We start from the raw sequence: 21,563 nt of genomic DNA, 5'->3' as shown, positions 1-21,563 counted from the left end.
ACGCCAGAGTCAGATTGGGATTTGAATCCTTCTCCCCCTGGATGAACTTAGCCAAATGATTTTGCTTTTCTGTGCCTCAGTTTCCCTCAGTGAACCAGGGTTGCAGCTCCTGGCTCTTCCAGAGCTTCCTCTGCTCCACCCTCTGGGTGAGGGGGGGGAGGGAGTGCCTGGTCTTTCCTCACTCAGGCAAATGAATGGACCACTTTTGGCTGCCCTGCTGGGAGCTTAGAGCTGCTAATTCCCTGGAGAAACAGGAGGCTCTTTCATGCCCAGGCGCCAGTGGGGTGAGGAGGCGGGAAGAGGGTATTGAGCTGGCCTCATACCAGTGGGCAAGGTGGCTCCATGCCAAGACCAGGAGTGGCGCTGGGGGGGGGGGGGTGGCTAAGGCCATGAATATCCTCCCTGGGGGCCATTGGGTATATATATCCTCAGCTATAAAATGGAAGTGACATGGACCAGCACAGCAAGTTCAATGAACCAGTGGATGAACAACCAGCAAAATGTGGTTTCAAGTCAAACACAAGGTGGGCTCTCAACAAAGGTAAGCCACTGTTGTTATGTGTCAGCCCAAAGAGCCCACCAAATTCTCCAGCAGTCCTATAAACAGAATTCCCTCCATTTCGCAGATGAAGGAATTGAGGCCCAGAAAGGTCAACATGCTTGTCCAAGATCACATGGCCAGTAAGTGAGTGACCCAGCCAGGATTTAAACTGGATCTGGACCCTCCAGGGTCCATGCTTTTCCCACCTTCCTCTGGGGGTAAAGAGGTCTTTTCTGCCATCCGCAGTCCTGGCCCCAGCACTGAGACCAGCCGAGCCAGGTCTAGATGGCACCAGGCCATGGCTGAATGCAGGAAGTCCTGGCAGGCAGGGGCTGATGGGGCAGCCCTTCCGGTGGTGTCCCAGTTTCCCAGCCAGCCCACCCCCACCCCCTTACTGGAGTGGGCTTGGGAAGATGCTAGCAGGATGCCAGGAGAACCATTCCCCTAGCCCTTGAAGAAAGGGGCTGGATTCTAGACCATTCAGCTAAAGCCAGGAACCTGCAGCCTTCTGCCAGTAGCTGTTTGTCTCAGAACCCTCCATTCATGCCGATGGGATGGTGTCTTGCCCTTTCTCAAACACCTTCAGGCTCAGCAGGATTTTGCTCCACATATTTTATTCAGATTCATGGTCTTTCACCCAACCAGGCCTTTACTTATGCTGTTTTCCCTGCCGGACAAATCTCCCCCCATTTTTCTTACCCTGATGAATTCCTGCCCACCCACTAAGGTACAGACACAAGATCCCCTATCCCAGGAAGCCCTTCCTCCAGGTAGAGCCTCTGGTCTCCCAGCCCTATGTCTGGCTCAGCCCTGACTGCATGGGTGTGTGTGTGTGTGTGTGTGTGTGTGTGTGTGTGTGTAGCTCTGTCTTACCAAAATTGAGGGCTCCTCAGGTATGGAGGAGGCTTCTCACTGAGGCTTCTCACAGTCCCCAGCACCACCCAGCACAGGGCTGGGCAGCAGGGAGTGAATTCTTGTTTAGTGAATCAGTGAACCAAATCTTTAGCCTTTGTGCAATCTGGTATGGCCAACCCCCTCCTTCCCCCCAGTTCATCCTTCAAAACCCACTTCCCACGCCCCCTCCTCCATGAAGCCTGTCCCAGGCAGCATTTACTAAGAAGAAAGATTTGGAGGCTAAGCCTCTTGTGTTGCAGCTGGGATACACGAGGCTGACGAAGACTCGCTCATCGTGGCCTCTTTCTCAACTCTTCCTTTGGTCCCTGGGAGGCAATGAAGCGCTCGGCAGCATTAGCAGTTACGGAATGGGTTTTGGCTGACTTCCCCAGGTAGGGAGATATCGTTATAGGAAGTCTCTCAGACTTCCCATACCCTATACCCTGCTCTATACCCGCAGGCACCAGAAGACGGCGCCCCGCACACAACTTGGCAAACAATTCTTTCAGGTGCCTCCCTTCTTCCTCCAGCTCCAAAAGAAAACTCAGTACTGGATGAAGGCCCTTTAAGAGGCGGGCGCGGAGGGGCGGGGTTCAAATTGCAGCCTGCCCTGAGAGCATGGGAGGGGCAGGTCTGAGTCACAGTGCGCTTGCGCGGTGTCCTCGTGGTTCCGGGTCCTGCTCTGGTTCTCGGCGCTGTTCGCAGAGACTGAAGCTCGGAGTCCGAGCGACCCCCGGAAACCCACAGGAAACCTGTTTCCCTTACTTGAACCTGCTGTGAGAATCTAGCCGCGGGTCACTGCAGTTTCTTTGAAACCTTTGTAGAGTCTGAGGCGTGGTCAAGGTCGAACGGCTGTGGCTGCGTTGGCGTCGGCATACGCACACCGGCTACACCGGCTGAGCCCTGCGAGGCTTTGTGGAGCCGGGATGACCCACTCTTTGGTTTGTCCAGAGACAGTGAGCAGGTGAGACCCTGGGGACGGGCAGTGGCGGGCGTGGCCCTTGAGCCCGGGGTTAACCGAGCTGGGGGTGCCGGGGTAAGCTGGAGGCGAGGAGGGGGCGGGCCCACCGGTGGGCGGGACCTCGGCGCTGGGTTTAGCCAGTCTTTTCGCTCTTATTCTGGTGCCTCCAGGGTGAGTTCAGTGCTGAATCGCAACACTCGGCAGTTTGGAAAGAAGCATCTGTTCGATCAGAATGAGGAAACGTGCTGGAACTCGGACCAGGTGAGGCACCTCTCCCTGGACCCTCCACCCATCCTGTGAATCAGATTCAGGAGTCCAGGGTGCCTTGAGAACTAAGGAGCACTCCAGCTGGGCACAGTAGAGTTGGTCACGGAGGGAACGTGTGCCAACCGCCCCTCGCACCACCTCTACCCCCATCGACTGTGGGAATAAGACACACATAGCAGGCTCTGTCTGAGCCTGGACAGATTGTGAGCCTCAGTTTCCCTGTCTCCAGGGCCCCTCCCAGTGGGTGATACTAGAGTTTCCTCAGCGCGTCCGTGTCTCCCAGCTGCAGATCCAGTTCCAGGGGGGTTTCTCCAGTCGCCGGGGTCACCTGGAAGGTACTGGAGGGCTCTGGAAGGTGGGGGTTTGGAGAGGGCACCCCAGCCTCACAACCTGCCCCTTTCTCTGTTGCAGGTTCCCAGGGGAATGAGGCTCTTAGCAAGATTGTGGACTTCTACCCTGAGGACAACAACTCACTTCAGATATCCTTCCTGGGCCTCTGGGGAGGGGCGGGGGTGGTGGTCTGTGCCTCTGAAAACCGTGGGCCCTGGTATGTGACCTTGAGCAAGTGGGCTCTGGACCTCCATTGTTCCATCTGTAAAATGAGCTGATGGTAACCGGTTCTGTGTGAGAGCCTCAGAGGGGGTCACGGTGCGCCCGGTCACCCAGCACATTGGTGGTGTCTAAGCTGGGGCTGCCAGATGGGAAATGATGAACTACCTATTTCCCTTGACTGCCTATGCTCACACCTTCCCTGTGCCAGTTGCCGAGGTGGACCGGCTGAAGGTGACATTTGAGGACGCCGCTGACTTTTTTGGCCGAATTGTCATCTACCACCTGCGCGTGCTGGGGGAGAGGGCGTGAGGCCACTGGGTACTAACTAACTCCTCCAGGAAGCCCTTGGGGAAGCACAGTGAAGTCCTTCAGGTTATGCACAGAAGGTTTATTGGTTCCTCTTGGGAAGGATCCCCTCCCACTGTCTGTCCAGGAGCTGCCTTTGAAGCCAGGTCTGGGTTCCCCCAGCTCTGCGTCAACTGTTTTGTTCCCTGAGTATCTGAGTCCCCAGCAGGCAGCCTTCACTCAGGATCTGCGGGCACCAGGTTGCTCTGGAAGAGTTTGAGGATGTGGTTCTCGATCACCTGTTGCACTGGAAACAGGAAAGGGAAAAGGTGGGCCATGAATCGAATGCAGGCTGCAGAGACAGAGGCCATTTGTACACCTCTTTTGGGGGATGAGCCGGGGTGTCCCAGCATGAGAACTGCACCCGCCTCTCAGGGAACGAACGGGGATCTCCAAGTCCTGGAGGACCTAATTCATATGCGGGGAAATCCACACCCTTCCCAGAGTACAGCTGAGAAGACTGAGGCCCCCACGCCAGGAAACTCAATTTCCCCTAAGTCTGTAAAAATGCATTTTTGGAGGCTTTTTAGAGTAAAAAAAAGAAAAAAAAAATCTTTACCAAACAAAATTCTCGACTGGTGACTTTTATGAAAGGATAAGAGGGGCTGTGAGGAATGACTTCTGTCCCAAATGGAATAAAACTTGAAGGAAGGAGGAGAAATCTCCCAGGCCCTCAATCTCTCCATGACCCCAAGGGGTCAGTTCTATTAGGATCTCCCATTTTGTGGATGGGGAAGCTGAAGGGGGAAGTGGGGAACAAACTGGGGTCAGCCTATGGTCCCTACTTACACCCACGTCCTGCCATGGAGAGGGCTGGCTTCAGTGACCCTCTGTGGCCCGGCCCCTCCTTCTTGGCATCCTTATCCTGCAAGGCCTCTGCAAGGATCCCATCCTCCAGCCTGGTTCCTCCAGCCTGAATCCCATCCTCCCTCCCTTTGGGCCTCCCAGTGCCTGTGTATCTCATCATGAACCCAGTCACTGACACACGTCAGCCTCCCGCACACGCCCAGGTGAGTACACAGTGGCACCACGTGTTTGCTAATGTGAACCCTCTCAACGCTAGCATGTGACATCTGAGAGGGATGTCCTGTGTACCCCTCTGTGGTCACCTGCTTACGGCACACTGTCACTGCCCTACGTGTCTCAGGCTGACCTTTCCGATATCCCAGGGCCACGGCAAGGTCCATTGGGGTATAGCCGGAGTCAGCCTCAGTGGTGAGATCGGCTCCTCGGGCTGCAGAGCAAAGCAGGTGTTACTGGAGAGGCAGCGGGGCTGGGAGCCCAGAACGGGGCATGGAGACTTGGGAGATCCAGTGATCCCTCACGGTATAGCCACAGGTCTGCTGGTTGCCCTTATAGGCTTGGATGAGAACCTGAGCTCTCTGAAGAATGTGGCCAATAGAATCCCCACCTCCAGGGTCCCTGAGGCATGAAGGGTGTGGGTGTTCAATCCGGTGAGCCAGACCCCTGTACTATCCTACCATCTCCTGTCCCCAGATCAATCCTCTGGGAAACTCAGGTAGTGACCGTTCATCCCAAGAGCTGTTCGAGCAGAGTTTGGACCCCTCCCTGGCCCTCAGGGTTCCTGTGGGGCCAGCTGGGGCTCTGAGGCCCCCAGGGCCAGCTGCTACTCCCACTTACCCAACAAGGCTTCTACGCACTTCACGTGGTTCCCACGCACAGCGTACAGCAGTGGCGTCCCTCCATTCTGTCAAAGGCAGGGGCAAGGGCAACCGACATTCTGTCTTTTCCAAATTCTCACAACACCCCCAGCCCTCCAATTTAATGTGGTTCTTCCTCCTGCTCAACACCTGGCCTCGTTCCCCCTTTGGGTCTTAGCTTAGATACCCCTTCTTCCAGGAAACCCTCCTCGACTTCCCTGGACTCTGGAGGCCACTTTCCGGGCTCTTGCCGCTGCCTGTGTGTCTGCCGTTACAGTGCTATTCACTACATTTCAGCTGTTTCTGTGTCGGCTGCCCTCCCCGCAAACTAGGAGCTCTGTAAGGCTCAGAGAAGGCTGTCTTGTGTTCTCAGCACCCACAGCAGGCCTGGTACCCTGCAAGGTGCCCAGGGCCAGTGGGTGGTGCCTCACCCAGTCGTAGATGTTGATGTCCACATCACGCTCAAGTAACAGCCCTACAATGTCTGTGTAGCCGCCCATGCTGGCCAGGGACAGGGCGCTTTCCCGTTCCTTGGCCAGGATGTGGGGGTCAGCACCCTGTGGTAGGGGGAATAGAGACAGTGGTGATGGGATGGGTGGGGGCATCCCCTGGAATCCTGGGGTACCCATGGCAGCCCCTTCTTATAGACATGGCACCAGCAGACTCGGACGAGACCCCAGCCCACCCTCAAGTTCCTGGGAAGCCCTCAGCTGGGCTGGGACGCACCCACTCGAGCAAGAAGCGGACAGTCTCGATTTCTCCAAAGGCGGAGGCCCAGATGAGGGGGGTGAAGCCATGCTCGTCCGGCTTGTTGATGAGGTTGTCGCCTGGCAGGAGGGGGGTGGTACCACTGGGATGCACCCCTGCCCACTCTCCCCAGCGCTGTGGGAGCAGGGACAGGGCAGGTGGCTGGGGTCAGACACGAGGGGGAGCACACGGGTGGACACAGGCCCATTTGTGGAGACTCCGGTCATTTCAATACCCACATGCACACACCAGCGCGTGTGGTCAGACACATTCGGACACACCACAGGTGTGGACACACACCTTTCCTCAGATGCTCCTTCAGCTGGCTCAGCTCCCCCTGGGCCGCGAGCTGGTGGATGGACAGGGCTAGGGGCCAGAGAGAGGCAGAGTCCTCACCTGTCCCATCCCTGCTCCATGCCTCAGTTTACCCCATCCGGAGTTGCTCCTCCCGGCCCCTGCTACCTACTAGCACCTGTTACCTCTCCCCGCCTTAGGGACTGGAGGCCCACTTACAGTCGAGGGTGGCTGGCAGGGCCGAAACCTCGTTCCCCCGCTGCCGGTTGGTGAGGGTTGTGGAGTGCTTCAGGGAGCTGCCTCCTGGAAGAGAGAGGAAGGGCCTCAGTTTGCTCCTAGTATGTCTCTGAGGCTTCAGACCAGACCCTCGGGGTTCGGAGCTACCAAAGACAGTGCCTCACTGCACCATTCACTCACTCTGCCCTCCTGGATACCCGGGTGCACCTTTCTCCTCTACACCTGGCGATGTTCTGGGCAAACGATACATAGTCCCTGCCCTCAAGGGGTACATCGACAAGAGGGGGGAGTCAGACAGAAGGAGAGAAATAAACAGGAGAAATAAGAAGGAGGTAGAAGAGGGGCACCTGGGTGGCTCAGTTGGTTGAGCGACTGACTTTAGCTCAGGTCACGATCTCGCAGTTTGTGAGTTTGAGCCCTGCGTCGGGCTCTGTGCTGACAGCTCAGAGCCTGGAGCCTAATTCAGATTCTGTGTCTCCCCCTCTCTCTGCCCCTCCCCTGCCCACGCTCTGTGTCTCTCTGTCTCGCAATAATAAACAAATGTTAAAAAAAATTTAAGAAAATGGGGCGTCTGGGCGGCTCCGTCGGTTAAGCGTCCAACTTCAGCTCAGGTCATGATCTCACAGTCTGTGAGTTCGAGCCCCGCGTCGGGCTCTGTGCTGACAGCTAAGAGCCTGGAGCCTGCTTTGGATTCTGGGTCTCTCCCTCTGCCCCTCCCCTGCTCATGCTCTGTCTCTCTGTCTCAAAAATAAATAAAAACATTAAAAATATATATAAAAACAACTTAAGAAAAAAAAGAGTATCCTTAAAACAAAAAAAAAAAAAAGAAGGAGGTAGAAGAGAATGGAAAGAGGGGAGGGCCAGGGGTGAGTCCATTTCAGACACGATGGTCAGGGAGGGCCACTCTGAGGAGGTGATACCAACTGAGAGCTTGGCCAGATGAAGAAACCAGCCCTGGGAAGAGGTAGAATGTTCCACACAGAGGGAACAGCAGGGACCAAGGCCCCAGGAGGGACTGAATTAGACGTGTTCAAGGACTCCAGTCAAAAGAAATCCTTGAGGGGCACCTGGGTAGCTCAGTTGGTCTATTTCAGCTCAAGTCATGATCTCATAGATCGTGAGTTTGAGCCCCACATCAGGCTCTGCGCTGAGAGTGCAGGGCCTGCCTGGGATTCTCTCTCTCCCTCAGTCTGCCCCTCCCCTGCTCATGCTCTCTCTCTCTCTCTCTCAAAAAAAAAAAAAACAAAACAAAAAGAAATCCTTGGATCCTTAATAGGGTTAACAGAATCACCATCTGACCCAGCAATCCACTCCTAGGTATCTACCCCCAAAAGTTGAAATCAACTGTTCAGACAAACACCGGTACACAAATGTACCAGCAACACTAGTCACAATCACCTAAAGAGGAAGAACCCAAGGGTCCATCGATGGATGAATGGATAAAAGAAATGTGGTCTGGAATGGAATATTATTGGGTCATAAAAGGAATGAAGCACCAACACATGCTGCAAATGCAGACAAACCTCCAAACCATCATGCCGAGGGGCGCCTGGCTGGCTCAGTCAGAGGGGCATGCAACTCTTGTTCTCAGGGTCATGTGTTCAAGCCCCACATGGGGTGTAGAGATTACTTAATAATCAAACTTAATAAATCAAACTTAAAACAATGAAAAAAACCCATCATGCTGAATGAAAGAAGGCAGACACAAAAGGCCACATGTTGTAGGATTCATTTATATGAAATATCCAGAACAGGGAAATCCATAGAGACAGAAAGATTAGTGATTGACAGGGGCTAGGGGAGGAGGGATGGAGAATGATTACTCATGGGGACTGGGTTTCCTTCTGGGGTGACGGAAATGCTCTGGAACAACAGAGAGAGTGGGGGTGGGGGGCTTATGCACAATGTGAATGTACTTACCGCCACTGAATTGTATGCAAGTCTGGTTAAAATAGCAACTTTTATGTTATGGGGATCTAGCCATCATATATATACAGATAAAGCAATTCCTCACTGGGTGGAGAGGGAAGACACATTCTGGGTAATGGAACATAAAGACAGAGGTCCTGTCTTGAGCCTGACATTCCATTGTCCTTGCATCCCAGAGGCAGGAGTCCAGGGGAAATATCCTACCTACCCTGCGGTGAGGAGGCACCAGCATCCGGTTCAGGATTCCCAGGCTCCAGAGTGCAGGGGAAGAGACTGAGCACCACAGTGTCTGAGCCATCAGGGGCCTCATCGCTGGGGTCCTCAGGGTCCCCAAATTCTGGGATGGGGAGCTGTTGGGTCAGACTGAGGTCCTCTGCCGGCTGGGTGGGCTCCATGGGGGAAGCTGGCAGAAGCGCCAAAAGATAACAGCTAATTATCAACAACTCCTATTAAGTAGGCACCAACAGCGTACCCGGCCTTTCACAGTAAGGGTGGGTAAACTCAAGCTCAGCGGGAAGTTAAAACCACAGTCCAACTGCTTTTCAGGCTCATTCCTCCCCCACTACCAGGGCACATACAACATGCTTTACTTAAAATGGGTTCAGCTATCTGGGTTCGAATCCCATCATTTATAAGCTGTGAGCACCTGGGCACATGACTTAACTTCTTTGAGCCTCAGTTTCCTCATTAATCAAATGGGGAAATGAGGTCTTAGCACCGTGCCTGTACATAGCAAAGCTGGGGGCCTGATACACGGGCAGAGCTTAAAAAACGTTCACTGTAGTTATTTTTTTCTTGCGTGGTGGGGGGGGGGGTCCCCGGAATAAGTGACTGCTCAACAAAGTGTGATCGGTCCCATCCCACCGGCCCCTCCCAAACAGATCCGAAAGGTCCACTCACCTCAAACGAGCCTCGTCTGTCACCCCACTCCGCGAGTCCGGGTCCCCCAAAACTTGGGGGCCCAATTCACAAACTTTTCTCCTTCAATTGATATACGAGGGAGCAAGCTGGAACCTGGATCCTCAGCGCCCTGGTTTCTTCTGCCGGGACAGAGAGCAACTTGATACGCGACCGCTACCCCCACCTCAGAGCACCCCACTGCGCCTGCGCACCCTGCCTCCCCAAAAGTGCCGAAAGGCAAGAGCAATAGAAGCTGCTACTGGCCCTTTAAGACTTGGGGGAGGGGCGTGGTTTCCGCTGGGGCCCAAGCAATGCTGTTGCGCCTGCGCGTTCTTGTCCAGGCAGCTCTGGAGGGAGCCCGGCAGGGTCTGAAGGGATGGGTGGAGCCTCAGAGGGCTCAGAGGATTTCATTGAGACAGTCTTGCGTCACTACCCCCCAGCTCCACCCAGAAGTTTTTCCTGAGGGAGACGCTAGGCTCCAGTTGCTCCAGGGCGGGCGGGGCTCTCTCCTGTACGAAGGTGGTGGGCGGGGAAAAGTCGAGGTGTCGGGACTTAAAGGGGCAACACTACTGTCGCCCCCGTTCACAACAATGTCTTCTTTGCGGTCCTGGGGGCGTGTGAGCATGTGCAAGAATCTGATGGCAATAGGAGGGTACAAAGAGGCCGTTTATGTGGCCCGCAGTGGACAATGTTTGGAGCGTTTCCCTAAATTCGTCTGCTCCCGGAAAAGGGAGTTCGTGAAGGGAGGGTGCCCTTGCCCCTTCCTGCTTGGGTGTCCCTCCTGGAGCTTCAGGGGGTCTCCGCCCCTTCCTCACCCGTCTACTGGTGTGCCTCCTTCCCCAGTCTCTCACTCATGGTTCCTCTCCAGTCAAGGTACACGAAGTAGTGAGGAGGGCAGGCCAATTGGCACCGGAACTGGAGCACCACGGCGTCTGGTTTCGTAGGGGAAGGTTTGAGAAGCCTTCCCCATAGCCGGACTTCCGCTTCCGGTCCTCGGAATCTGTACGCGGTCGTTATGGAGGAACCGGAGATGCAACTCAAGGGAAAGAAAGGTTGTGTTGAGCCCCGGGCTGGACAGAAGGGTGACCTGACAGAGTGCAGGAGGGGGCAAAGGCTTGGAGGGAGCATGCGGGGGAACTAATTGGACCACCATTGCATCCTGGTTCGGCCGCTGACTAGTTTAAAAACCTTTATAGAGTGTCTCCGTGCCTCGATTTTGTCATCTGTAAAATGGGAAGTATAATAGTCTCTCCCTGCCCCCATAGGTTTGTTGTGAGAATTCAGTGACCTGCTATTTGTAATGCATTGAAAGAACGCCTGTGACGTGGCAATCGCTGTGCGTGTTACTTCCGTATGCGGTTACGTATTTGTTTAGGTTTACGTTAGCATCGAATATTTGTAAGTCACATAGTTACAAATTACCAAACGCCGCAGACTTGTTAAATCATAAAGGTTTTTGTTATGACACACGTTATTTCTAGTTATTATTTTTAAGTTTATTTTTGAGAAAGAGCGAGAACACAAGTGGGAGAGGGGCAGAGAGACGTAGAGAGGATCCCAAGCAGGCTTCCCACTGTCAGCGCAGAGCCCCATGCTGGGCTGAACTCACCAACTGTGAGGTCATGACCTGAGCGGAAATCAAGAGTTGGTTGCTTAACCGACTGAGTCACCCAGGCACCCCTCTAGTTAATTATTTGGAAGGCGCAAGTATAGTTCATTCCATCTTTTTTGCAGCAGCACTGAAGGGTAAGCTCTTATGCTCATTTTCCAAACCAGGAGGACTAAGAGGGATAAGAGTACACTCAGTTTGGAGGTGGCAGGATGGGCTCTACCCTACTGAGGGCGTTGCAGTGAGCTAGACATACTGACACTAGCCAGACTCATGCACAGCCTCCCTTGACTCCCAGATGCGCCAGAGTTCTCTGTCTTGTTAACTACACTCCACTGGGCATAGCATGGGGTCCATCTCTGTAGCAAACCTTGAGGTGGGTACTATTATTCCATTTTTACAGCTAAGGAAACTGAGGCTCCCAGAAGCCCCTGCCCTCAAGAATCCAAGCTTTAACTTTTTTTGTTTTTGTTTTTTTTTTTTTTTTGTAAAAATGTAATGTAATAAAGAATGAGAATTTATAAGAGAGATGAACAAGGTGCTGAGGTTGAGAATGAGATGGAAGTGACATCCGGTTAAGCGTGGTGATCAGGGAGGGCCTTGCCCAGGAGCTGAGACATGAGGGATAAAGACAAGCCCATGGGGGAAGGAGAGGGTCAGTGGCAGAACAAGCTGTGCACCAATACAGCAGCTACTGATCACAGTATTTATAGGTATTTAAGTTAATTAAAATTAGGTAAAACTTAAAATTCTTATGGTGAGCACTGAGCAATGTGTCGAATTATTGAATTACTATATTGTACACCTGAAACTAACATAACACTGTATGTTAACTCTATTGGAATTAAAATTTAAACAAAAAAAAAAAAATTCAGTTTGTGAGTCGTATTTCACGTTTCAGCCACGTGCTCAGTAGCCAGCCGTATGTGCCTAGTGGCTACATTATTGGACACTATAGATTATAGAACCTTTCGGTCATCTCAGAAAGTTCTTTTGGACAGTACTGGGAGTGTCCAAGGAGCAGCCAGGAGGCCACTGTGCCTCGGATGGTGAGGAAGGCAGGGAAGTTAACAGCAGGAAGAACATACAGGGCCTTATGGGCCGTAGTAAGTTAGGTGGATTTTACACTCTGGCTGATGGGAGCCATAAGAGGGTTTCAAATAAGGGAGAGACATATCTGATATGTTCATTAGGAGATCACTCCATCTGTTGTTTGGAGATTGGACTGTTGGCGGAGCGGAAGCAGGGAGACCAGGAAGGAGCTGAATCTGGCGTCCTGGTGAGAGGTGGCCATGCCTGGACCAGTGTGGGCAGTGTAGTGGTAAGAATAGGTGAGATTTAGACTTTGTTTTCAGGCAGAACCAGCAGGATCTGTCATGGATGGGAGGGTGTAGATGACTGACTGGCTGGGAATGTCATTTGTTGAAGCAGACGTGGGGTAAGGATTTCTGTGTAATTAACTTACCAGGACAGGAGAACTTCACAGGGGAGATAGGGGAAGCTGAGCAAGGAGTGATCTGAGGGCAGACCCTCAGCCTGATGCTTCAGGAGAACTCAGAAGGATGATTTACACCTCCACGTTGTCCCAACAGACAGCAGGAGATGTGGCCTTTAATACCCCTTGATGGTCAGTCATGGCTGAAGGCCACCCAGCGATCTAAGCTTCCAGGCATTTTTAGGTTCAGTAACTGGTAGGACCCTCGAAGAAGAGTCTCAGATTCATTCCTTGGGATAAAGGGAATGTGAGAGGGTCCAAGTGGACAGAAGCAGTGTCTACTACAAGTGGGCTTGGGAGGGGAAAAACCATGAGTTCACTGGATGTGTTAACATCATGATGAGCGAAGCCTTTCTTGATTATCTCCTTCAACCCATCACTGGGACCACAGGTGACCCAGCTCCTGAGTGGACACTGGACACCCCTCGTTGCTCTGGCTGGACTCGCGGATTAAGCAGTCAAGAGTCTTATGCTTTGTCTCTTTGTGTCTCTGCCGCCCTTCCCTTGCTCTGCCACCCCCCACCCCGGCCCCCAACTTTTGATTTGCTCGGCCCAGTCACAGACAAGTTCACTGAGAGTGTCTATGTCCTGGCCAATGAGCCATCCGTGGCCCTGTACCGGCTGCAGGAACACGTGCGCCGCTCTCTGCCTGAGCTGGCCCAGCATAAGGTGAGCCCCGCTTACCCCTGCCACTGACCTCCCCCAGAGTCCTCACCTCATGATCTGGGGCCTGCTACGTGGAACAGGGGCTGTTGGGGGAGGAGTCAAGGCTGGGACAGCAGCAAGGAGGCACGAGGTCACTGAGACAGGTTGAGGCCATGGGTGGACAGATTTGGGGGCAGATTTGGAAGAAGGGGGTGGCCGGATGTGCATTTGTTGTCACTTGTATGGCGAGAAGGAAGCAGCCGCATGAGGACCCGAGGGAACGATGTGCCAGGCCGAGGGAACCGCCGGTGCAAAGGCCCTGAGGCATGGTAGCCACGTGTTGGCGGAAAGCCCAGACCGGTGAGGGAGGGGATTTTCAGGAGGAAAGATCAGGATGGAGGGGGCTGGTCTCTGTCGCCATGGTGATGGGTGATCAGGTGCTCCATCCCAGGAACTGAGAGGGTGGAGGTAGCAGCCCTCCTGCTAACAGCTTCCTGTCTCCCACAGGCTGACATGCAGCGATGGGAGGAGCAGAGCCAGGGAGCCATTTACACAGTGGAGTATGCCTGCAGGTAAGCCCTGTACCCTCCCCACTGCCGGGGTTGTCCCCGTATGCCCCAGGGTCACCTCTTGGGCACTCGGGCATCTCAGCCAGCTCTCCAGTGAACCTTCTCCTGCCAAACGCATCTGAGTTGAGGCATGTGGATCTCGACTTACTTGGCCACACAGCAGGTTCCAATGCAGGCCTGCGCTTCTCACCATTTGCCCATCCCCCGTGTGCCTCAGGCAGGCTTCTTCCCGAGTGGAGCCCCTCCCCATGTGTCATAGGAAGGGGTGGAAAGGTTTAGGGGAGATGCCATCTGGGAAGGGAGCCAGTGCCTCAAGGGACTTTTCCTTCCCACATCCAGGACCACAGACTGGCCAGCGGGGTGGACGGCAGCTGAGAGGAGGGCCACAGCACAAATACAGCTGATTATTTTTAAATTTTTATTTCTTTCCAATTTTTTTTTTTAGTGTATAACAGACGCATAAAATTTGCCACCTTAACTATTTTTAAGTATACGGCTCAGTGGTATTAAATACATTCACGTGCAGCCATCCCCACCCTCTATTGCCAGCATTTTTTTCATCTTGCAAATCTGAAACTCTCCCCGTCAGACACTAACCCCCCCCTTCCCTTTCTCCTGACCCCTGGCACCCACCATTCTATGTTCTGTGTATGAATCTGGGGACCTCACATAAATGGAGTCGGACAGTATTTGTCTTTTCTGTCCATCTCTTTTCACTCAGCATGCTGTCCTCCAGGTCTTCCCATGCTGTAGCCTGTGTTGGATTATCCTTCCTTTTTAAGGTTGAGTAGTATTCCATTGCGTAGACCCACCTCAGTTTATCCATCTGTCGATGAACATTTCGGTTGCTTCCACGTTTTAGCTACTGTGGATAATGCTGCTGTGAATGTGAGGGTACCATTTAATTATTATTATTATTATTATTATTATTATTATTATTATTATTTTGTGTTTAGCTTTTTCTAAGTCTTCAGATTCCACCCCCTTCCCTCCCCACCTCCCAGTCCCAAGGGAAAGATGTATGTCAGAGTAATAAGTAGTTTCTTTTCATCATCGCACCTTTCCTGGCCTTGCCTCCCCCTCTTCAGTTGGTTCCCCTGACTATACTTAATGTCCTGGCTTGTTCTGTTTGCCTCGCGAGTTTGGCAATTTTATTTAGAAGTGCCATTTGCCCTTTGCGTGGACTAAGTCATTTTCATGGAGGCTGGACACACCCCAGCAGTACAATCTGTGGAACCATGGGGTTTGCTTGCCTGTTTCTGTTGTGTGAACGAAGGTTCTTTGACAGGAGGTCCTGCTGCTGAGGGTACTGAGCTGAGTGCTCTACCATCAGCCGCCTTGGCCCCTCCACTGGGACAGAAGGCATTCCAGACAGATGGCATTTTCTTGAGGATGGTGGCCTCCAACACCCTCATTAGCTCAAGTAAAGAGTAGAAAACAAATGGGAGTTTCTCTCTCACGTCTGCCAAACAGCTCCTGCGCAGCTGTGGGCTCACCAGCAAGGCCCAGGTCAAAGGAAGAACATGTCAGAGTCTATACTTTGTCCCGGTTCCTCTAGCTGCCCCATTCAGTGAAGGAGTCCGGGCTGCGGGTGACACTTAAATTTTAATGCATTAAAATGAAATAAAAGATTCAGCTCCTCTGTCTCACTAGCCATATTTCAAGGGCTTAGCAGCCATGTCAGCGGATAAAGAATGTGTCCGTCATGTTCCAGAAAGTTCCACCGGGCCATGCTGAGGTAAGCATGAGGCCAGTGTATTCTGAGCTCTGAGTACTTCTGCTAGGGAGATGTGAATTTCTCTATGCTAAGGGACCATGTCCTTTATGGACATGAAAAAGCCCTTTCATGTCCTTTATGGACATGAAAAAGCCCTTTTGGTTGTTGACAATGCTGTACGTAGTTGATGCAGAATCTATAGATACTAAATTGGATAAACTATTCAAGAGGGAACTTATAAAAGCAAGCTTTTTTTCCCCCTATAGTTTATTTATTTTTCATAGTTTACATCCAAGTTAGTTAGCACGTTGTGCAACAATGATTTCAAGAGGAGATTCCTTAAGCCCTTTACCCATTTAGCCCATCCCCCCTCCCACAACCCCTCCAGTAACCCTCTGTTTGTTCTCCATATTTAAGAGTCTCTTTGTTTTTGTCCCCCTCCCTGTTTTTATATTCTTTTTGCTTCCCTCCCCTTTAGTCATCTGTTTAGTATCTTAAATTCCTCATATGAGTGAAGTCATATGATATTTGCCTTTCTCTGACTAATTTCACTTATCATAATACCCTCCAGTTCCACCCACGTAGTTGCAAATGGCAAGAATTCATTCTTTTTGACTGCCGAGTAATACTCCATTGTATATACATACCACATCTTCTTTATCCGTTCATCCATCGATGGACATTTGGGCTCTTCCCATACTTTGGCTATTGTTGATGGTACTGCTATAAACACGGGGGTGCATGTGTCCCTTCGAAACAGCACACCTGTATCCCTTGGATAAATACCTAGTGGGGTAATTGCTGGGTCGTAGGGTAGTTCTATTGTTAATTTTTTGCGGAACCTCCATACTGTTTTCCAGAGTGGCTGCACCAGTTTGCATTCCCATAAAAACAAGCTTTTCATCCAGGTGGGCAAACACTAGAAAAGCTGACTGCATTTTGGTAGTGCTAAAACGAACAAGCTAACAGAGCAGGCGATAGCCCCCCAATCCCCGCTTTGATCTCATGGCCGTTTTCCAGCCGGTCCCTGACTGATAATAAATAGGAGTGAGTTTTTTGTCTTTAACAGAACAGCTTTAAAATGACACTTTTATTTTTACTGCAGATGCTATGCAGGTGAGTTGCTGGCATTAGCAGGGCCCTGCGTGGCCTGGTGAATATTTTCCTGTTGTGCTGTTGGAAGGGGCATTTTCATTAGATGTTTGTTAGTCTGGCACCAACACCAGAGGCTAGCACAGCTTGGCAGTGGTGTCCCCTTAATTAGTAGTGAGTTATTCTGGTTCCCTCTAAGCTCACCTCCAGAGCTCTTCACAGTTGAGTTGATAAGCTTCCTTCAGAGGCAGGAATAGGTTATCTAAAAGGCCATTTTTACATGTTTATCGCTTCTTCAAAACATCAGGTGGTCTAGCAGCAGGATGTAAAAGTTGCACCCGGGGCGCCTGGCTGGCTCATTCGGAAGAGCATGTGACTCGCTCTCGATCTTGGGGTCGTGAGTTCAAGCCCCACGTCAGGTGTAGAGATTACTTAAATGAATACATAAATAAATAAAAACTTTCAAAAAAATAGCTGCTTCTGGCCATCGTGCGCTCTGTCGCATAGATGTCATCGAGGTGTGGCAGGGAAATCAAAACTTTAAACCCCGGATAAGCCCACAGAATCCCTGGGGTGCCTGTTGAGCACTGAGCCCGTGCAGGCGCCCCCACCAACCTCTGGTTGGGAGGCTACATGGGCAGGCGCAGGGAGGGGAGGGTAAGGCGGGGTGGCACCGACTGGGTCCATCCTCCCATTTCAGTGCTGTGAAGAACCTTGTTGACAGCAGCGTCTACTTCCGCAGCGTGGAGGGTCTTCTGAAACAGGCCATCAGCATCCGGGACCACATGAATGCTGCCGCCCAGAGCCACAGGTAGCTCCGGGACCACCCGCTCCTGCTCTCAGCCTCCTCGCTGTAAGGACCTTTGCTTCTCAGCCAGGAACTGCTGTTCCTCACTCCTTAGACAGCTCCCTTTCCTCATCTCGTGGTGCCTGGTGGCTTCCTCTCGTCCTTTGGCGTCTGTAACGGGAGAGTTCAGCCGCCCAGCACCCAGGTCCTGAGCTCTGCTGTGTGCCCGGCCCTGGGCTGGGCACCGGGGATGCAGCGGTGGCCAATACGCATGTACTCGTGGTCTCACAGGGAGGCGTATGGCAACCAGGTAAACGTGGAACAGACGAGCATTTCAGATGTGCAAAGGAAGAAAAGGGAGGTGGGAGCCTCTCTGAGGGGGTGGGAGCAGAGGCCTGAGCACCATGCAGATGGGAGGTGGCCCGGGGCGGGGGTTCCGGGTTGGACAGCGGTGAGGACAGAGGCCCTGGGGATGGTGATCTGGGTGTGTTGGAGGAACATCTAGGAGGCGAGTGTGGCTGGAGTGGGTGAGCAAGAGGGAGACAGAGCCCGCGAGGCTTGCAGGGGAGGTTGCCTGGAGCTGAAGGAGGCTTCAAGCCAAGGACCAGATGGCCTAAAAATGAAAAGCACTTACAGTCCTCGCACCCTGGGGAGAGAGTTTTTGTCATATCGTCATTATAACTTAATAAACATGCACTTGGGCACATGTGCACGTGCTGTCAGCTGTAACTCTACTTTGATATATGTCCGGCTCCTGCAGTTTGGGACTGGGTCTGGCATGCCTGTCCCCCACCAGACATTTAGAAAGAAAAAAAAAAAAAAATCTGTGTTACTGTTCTGAAAACTGAGACGCAGGAATTGTCAAAAACAAAAAAGCCTGGTGAATGTGTAAGAATGGACGTGCAGCCATCGTCTCACAGAGGGTAGCATGACATGGGTTGATCTGGGCTCCTTTGCTTTAAAGAACTGTCTGCCTTGGGCTGCCCGGCTGTAGGTTGGTGCAAGCCACTGGGGCCAGAGCTTGCTGTGTGGTGTGCACAGCGCCCCCCGCACGGTAGGACCTCAAAAAGCCATAGCTTTTACCTTTTTTTTTTTTTTTTTTTAAGTTTATTTATTTATTTTGACAGAGGCAGAGAGAGAGAATCCCAAACAGGCTCCTCTCGGTGTGGAGCCTGACGTGGGGCTTGATCCCATGACCGCAAGATGATGACCTGAGCTGATATCAAGAGTCGAATGCTTAAACGACTGAGCCGCCCAGGCTCCCCCATACCTTATTTATTTATTTATTTATCTATCTATCTATTTATTTATTTATGTGTTGTTTATTTATTTATTTAAGTTTTTTTAAATTTTTTTTTTTAATGTTTTTTTTTTTTTTTAACGTTTATTTATTTTTGGGACAGAGAGACAGAGCATGAACAGGGGAGGGGCAGAGAGAGAGGGAGACACAGAATCGGAAGCAGGCTCCAGGCTCTGAGACATCAGCCCAGAGGCCAACGCGGGGCTCGAACTCACGGACCGCGAGATCGTGACCTGAGCTGAAGTCGGATGCTTAACCGACTGAGCCACCCAGGCGCCCCTAATGTTTATTTTTGAGAGAGGGAGACAGCGTGAGCTGGGGAAGGGCAGAGAGAGAGGGAGACACAGACTCGGAAGCAGGCTCCAGGCTCTGAGCTATCAGCACAGAGCCTGATGTGGGGCTCGAACCCACGACCTGTGAGATCATGACCTGAGCTGAAGTGGGGCGCTTAACCCACTGAGCCACCCAGGCGCCCCCCATACCATTTATTTTTAATTCATGGTTTCCCAAGTGCTTTAGGTGCCTTGCTTGTGCCTGCTTCTGAAAGATGCTTCTAGCAGCTTAAAGTGCTGCTTAACACTTCTCTTGGCAAGCCCTGCGGGTTCGAAGTGCCCAGTCCTGCATGAGTCCCAACCACGACCTCTGAAGTGGGTGGCTGGTCCCATTTTTACAGAGGATGCCCTGAAGGCTGAGGCCGGGGGTCTTAGGGGACTAGAAGGTAACCCAAACCCATCTCCAGCCTAACTGAGCACGCCCGATGGCCTCTGACATTGGCCTCAAGGACGCTGCCCATGTTTTGTTCCAGCCCTGACGAACCACCCCTGCCCTCCTCAGCTTGATCCCAGAAGAGACTTGGAGGTGCCTTGGCCCCTCTGGCTCAGGTCAGTGTCAAGTGGGGTCGTGAGCCTCTGTACTCCATGCTCTGAACTAACCCACCCTCTCGGTGTCCAAGAAGGGACCTGCTCGTCTAACCTCTTGGGCTTTCTCCCTGGGCTTGTAGGATACTTGCATCAGTGGGAGGCTTCGGGGTGGTAGGGACCTTCAGCCCTCTGCTACTCAGGACGTGGTCAGCCCTCGTCTCCCTCGTGCTCTCTGTGCCAACTCCCTGCCCCTTCTCCAGGCCGCAGGCCCTGTCTCGATCCCGTGTTCCCCCTGCCAAGACAGAAAGGGGAGCCCACGTTTGGTTGTTTTCCTCACACGCGTTCTCTCAGGCAGAGCCCAGCATGATGGCTACCCACCCAGCTCAGGAATCTTCACTGCACTGCTGGCCAGCTGTGTGACCCTGAGAAAGTCCCTCCCCTCTCTGGTCTCTGCTTTCCCCTTCCGTCAGAGTGGTTCAGCAGGCAACAGAGGGTGCTGCTGCATAGTGATGTGTGTTGTAGCAATCAGGTACTGCTGCGTGACCAACTGTCCCCAAACTTAGTGGTTGACAACCCTAGTCATTTGGCTGCTTACAGTCCTGCGATTTGGGCTGGGCTCAGCTGGGCAGTTTTTCTGGACTTCACAACTATCTGGCACTCATCAGAATTCAAAGGGGCTCATAGTCAGAGGTGGCCTCGCTCACACATCTGGATCTGGACCCGTGCCGTCAGCAGCAGGGGGTCCGTTCCCCTCCGCGTGGCCTCCCCAGCAGGCCGGCCTAGGCTTCTCCTGGTGACCGGGTGCCCAGAGGGCAGCCCCCGTGTGCCTGTGCCCATCCGACCTCTTCTTGCTTCACACTGCGGATGCTCCATTGGTCAAGGCCAGCCACGTGGCCAGGCCAAGAACCCGATGGGAGAGGACTGCACGAAGGCCTCAATACCGGGAGGTGTGATCGACTGTGTGAGGAGAGCATGGTACCAAGAAAGGCCTGGCATGTTGTTACTCGGCGCCCATGTAGGGCAGACCCCGGCAGATCGGCGGCATCTGAGGGACTTCCTGAGCTCTGGCTGTTGTAGTTCTCAAAGCCCCGCCCATTTGCCAGGCACTGCGATGGCGCTCTGTGCCACAGAGGCCCTCTCAGAGGGCTTGGGAGGCATGAGTGGGATGGGGCCTCCACAGCCCCAGAGCCACAGTCTCCAGAGACAAGAGGCAGCAGAATTCATGTGTGTGCAGTTGAAGTACTTTTTGAGCACCTACTGTGTGCCAGGCTTAGCTCTCCGGCTGGGGGTAGTGAGGAATCCCGCTGGCTGTGGGATTGCCTAGGGAGCATCTGGGAGGACTTGGGGCAGGAGGGGCTACCAAGAGGGCCAGCAGCTCACCCCAGTGGCCCACGCAGTGTTGCCCACCAGCCCTGGGCCTACACCCCACCATCTCTCCACTCCCTTCTCCTTGCCCTCGTCACTCCCACCATCCAGCCTCAAGGACACCGCCCTGCTGCCCTCCCCACACCCTGTTGTCATCTGCTGTCCCTCTGCTGCTGCGCCCCCTTGGAATAAAATTCTCTGTGGCTTCTCCTGATCCTGCCTTTATCCCTACAGGCCCTGCCCGCTTCCTCTTCAGAATTGTTGCCCCATTGCCCCTCTCAGAGCCTTCCACCCCGCACTTTCCCCCCAAACTGTTCCCTACAGGGTGATTGGTAACCTTTATAGGGTCAAGTCACAGTCTCCCCTGGCGTCTGACTTCACCTGCCTCTCCAGTCAAGGGCCTGTAGCACAGTTCCCTTTTATAGAAGAGAAAGCAGGCTCAGAGAGGCCAGGCGCAGTCACTGTCCTTGACCAGAAGTGCTGGGAGTCCTACCCCGGGGTTTCACCTCTTCCCCCATCCCACCTAGTACCTCCTGCCTCAGGTGCCACCTCATCAGGGTGACCTTGCCACCCTGAGGGTCTCTCAGACCTCTCCCTGACCCTTGTCCCTCCATCCCCTAGCCCCACTAAAGCTGGGGCCTTTGGACACAACTTTGTGGAATCTGGCAGGGACTGAAGACCAAGCAGGTGTGGCCAGCACATTCCTCTTGCTTCTGCTCAGCGCCACCTCTGGGCCCCTCTGTGAATGTCTGGAGACAAGGCTTTGCTGCCTGTGGACTCCTACCTGCCCCCCATT

The 21,563-nt window shown here is 53.0% G+C and overlaps 3 protein-coding genes across 12 annotated transcripts; 2 read left to right on the top strand and 1 right to left on the bottom strand.

Moving 5' to 3' along the window:
* The first annotated feature begins 2,071 nt into the window (after positions 1 to 2,071).
* NR2C2AP (nuclear receptor 2C2 associated protein) lies at positions 2,072 to 3,808 on the top strand. Its single transcript, XM_053896970.1, has 5 exons — positions 2,072 to 2,399; positions 2,567 to 2,657; positions 2,893 to 2,998; positions 3,075 to 3,143; positions 3,409 to 3,808. Exons 1-5 carry the CDS (start codon positions 2,362 to 2,364, stop codon positions 3,522 to 3,524), a joined length of 420 nt encoding a protein of 139 aa, XP_053752945.1. The 5' UTR covers positions 2,072 to 2,361; the 3' UTR covers positions 3,525 to 3,808.
* On the bottom strand, positions 3,583 to 10,257 carry RFXANK (regulatory factor X associated ankyrin containing protein). Of its 3 annotated transcripts, XM_053896968.1 has the most exons (10): positions 10,144 to 10,257; positions 9,329 to 9,468; positions 8,637 to 8,831; positions 6,482 to 6,565; positions 6,269 to 6,334; positions 5,948 to 6,048; positions 5,653 to 5,778; positions 5,202 to 5,268; positions 4,714 to 4,794; positions 3,583 to 3,807 (listed from the first exon to the last, which is right to left on the bottom strand). In XM_053896968.1, the coding sequence occupies exons 3-10, from the start codon at positions 8,821 to 8,823 to the stop codon at positions 3,737 to 3,739; spliced, it is 783 nt and encodes a 260-aa protein (XP_053752943.1). In that variant the 5' UTR covers positions 8,824 to 8,831; positions 9,329 to 9,468; positions 10,144 to 10,257; the 3' UTR covers positions 3,583 to 3,736. The 3 variants fall into 3 exon arrangements, with proteins under 3 accessions (XP_053752943.1, XP_019271993.1, XP_053752944.1); XM_019416448.2 differs by lacking the exon at positions 10,144 to 10,257 and having other exon boundaries at positions 9,329 to 9,576; XM_053896969.1 differs by lacking the exons at positions 6,269 to 6,334; positions 10,144 to 10,257 and having other exon boundaries at positions 9,329 to 9,577.
* On the top strand, positions 10,253 to 20,981 carry BORCS8 (BLOC-1 related complex subunit 8). 8 transcript variants are annotated; one of them, XR_002071814.2, is made up of 7 exons: positions 10,266 to 10,380; positions 12,131 to 12,268; positions 12,989 to 13,101; positions 13,585 to 13,649; positions 17,156 to 17,308; positions 19,348 to 19,423; positions 19,758 to 20,981. XR_002071814.2 is itself a non-coding variant. In XM_019416451.2 (7 exons), exons 1-6 carry the CDS (start codon positions 10,344 to 10,346, stop codon positions 19,379 to 19,381), a joined length of 498 nt encoding a protein of 165 aa, XP_019271996.1. In that variant the 5' UTR covers positions 10,266 to 10,343; the 3' UTR covers positions 19,382 to 19,423; positions 19,758 to 20,981. The 8 variants fall into 8 exon arrangements, 6 of the variants coding, with proteins under 6 accessions (XP_019271998.1, XP_019271999.1, XP_019271996.1 ...); XR_002071813.2 differs by having other exon boundaries at positions 19,754 to 20,981; XM_019416451.2 differs by having other exon boundaries at positions 17,156 to 17,266.
* Positions 20,982 to 21,563: the final 582 nt, after the last annotated feature.

Source organism: Panthera pardus, unplaced genomic scaffold (assembly GCF_024362965.1).
Source record: "Panthera pardus isolate Hobbes unplaced genomic scaffold, ASM2436296v1 HiC_scaffold_8, whole genome shotgun sequence".
Lineage (NCBI taxonomy): Eukaryota > Metazoa > Chordata > Mammalia > Carnivora > Felidae > Panthera > Panthera pardus.
The sequence above is the reverse complement of the archived record's forward strand: the minus strand, read 5'-3'. Positions and strand labels throughout refer to the sequence as shown.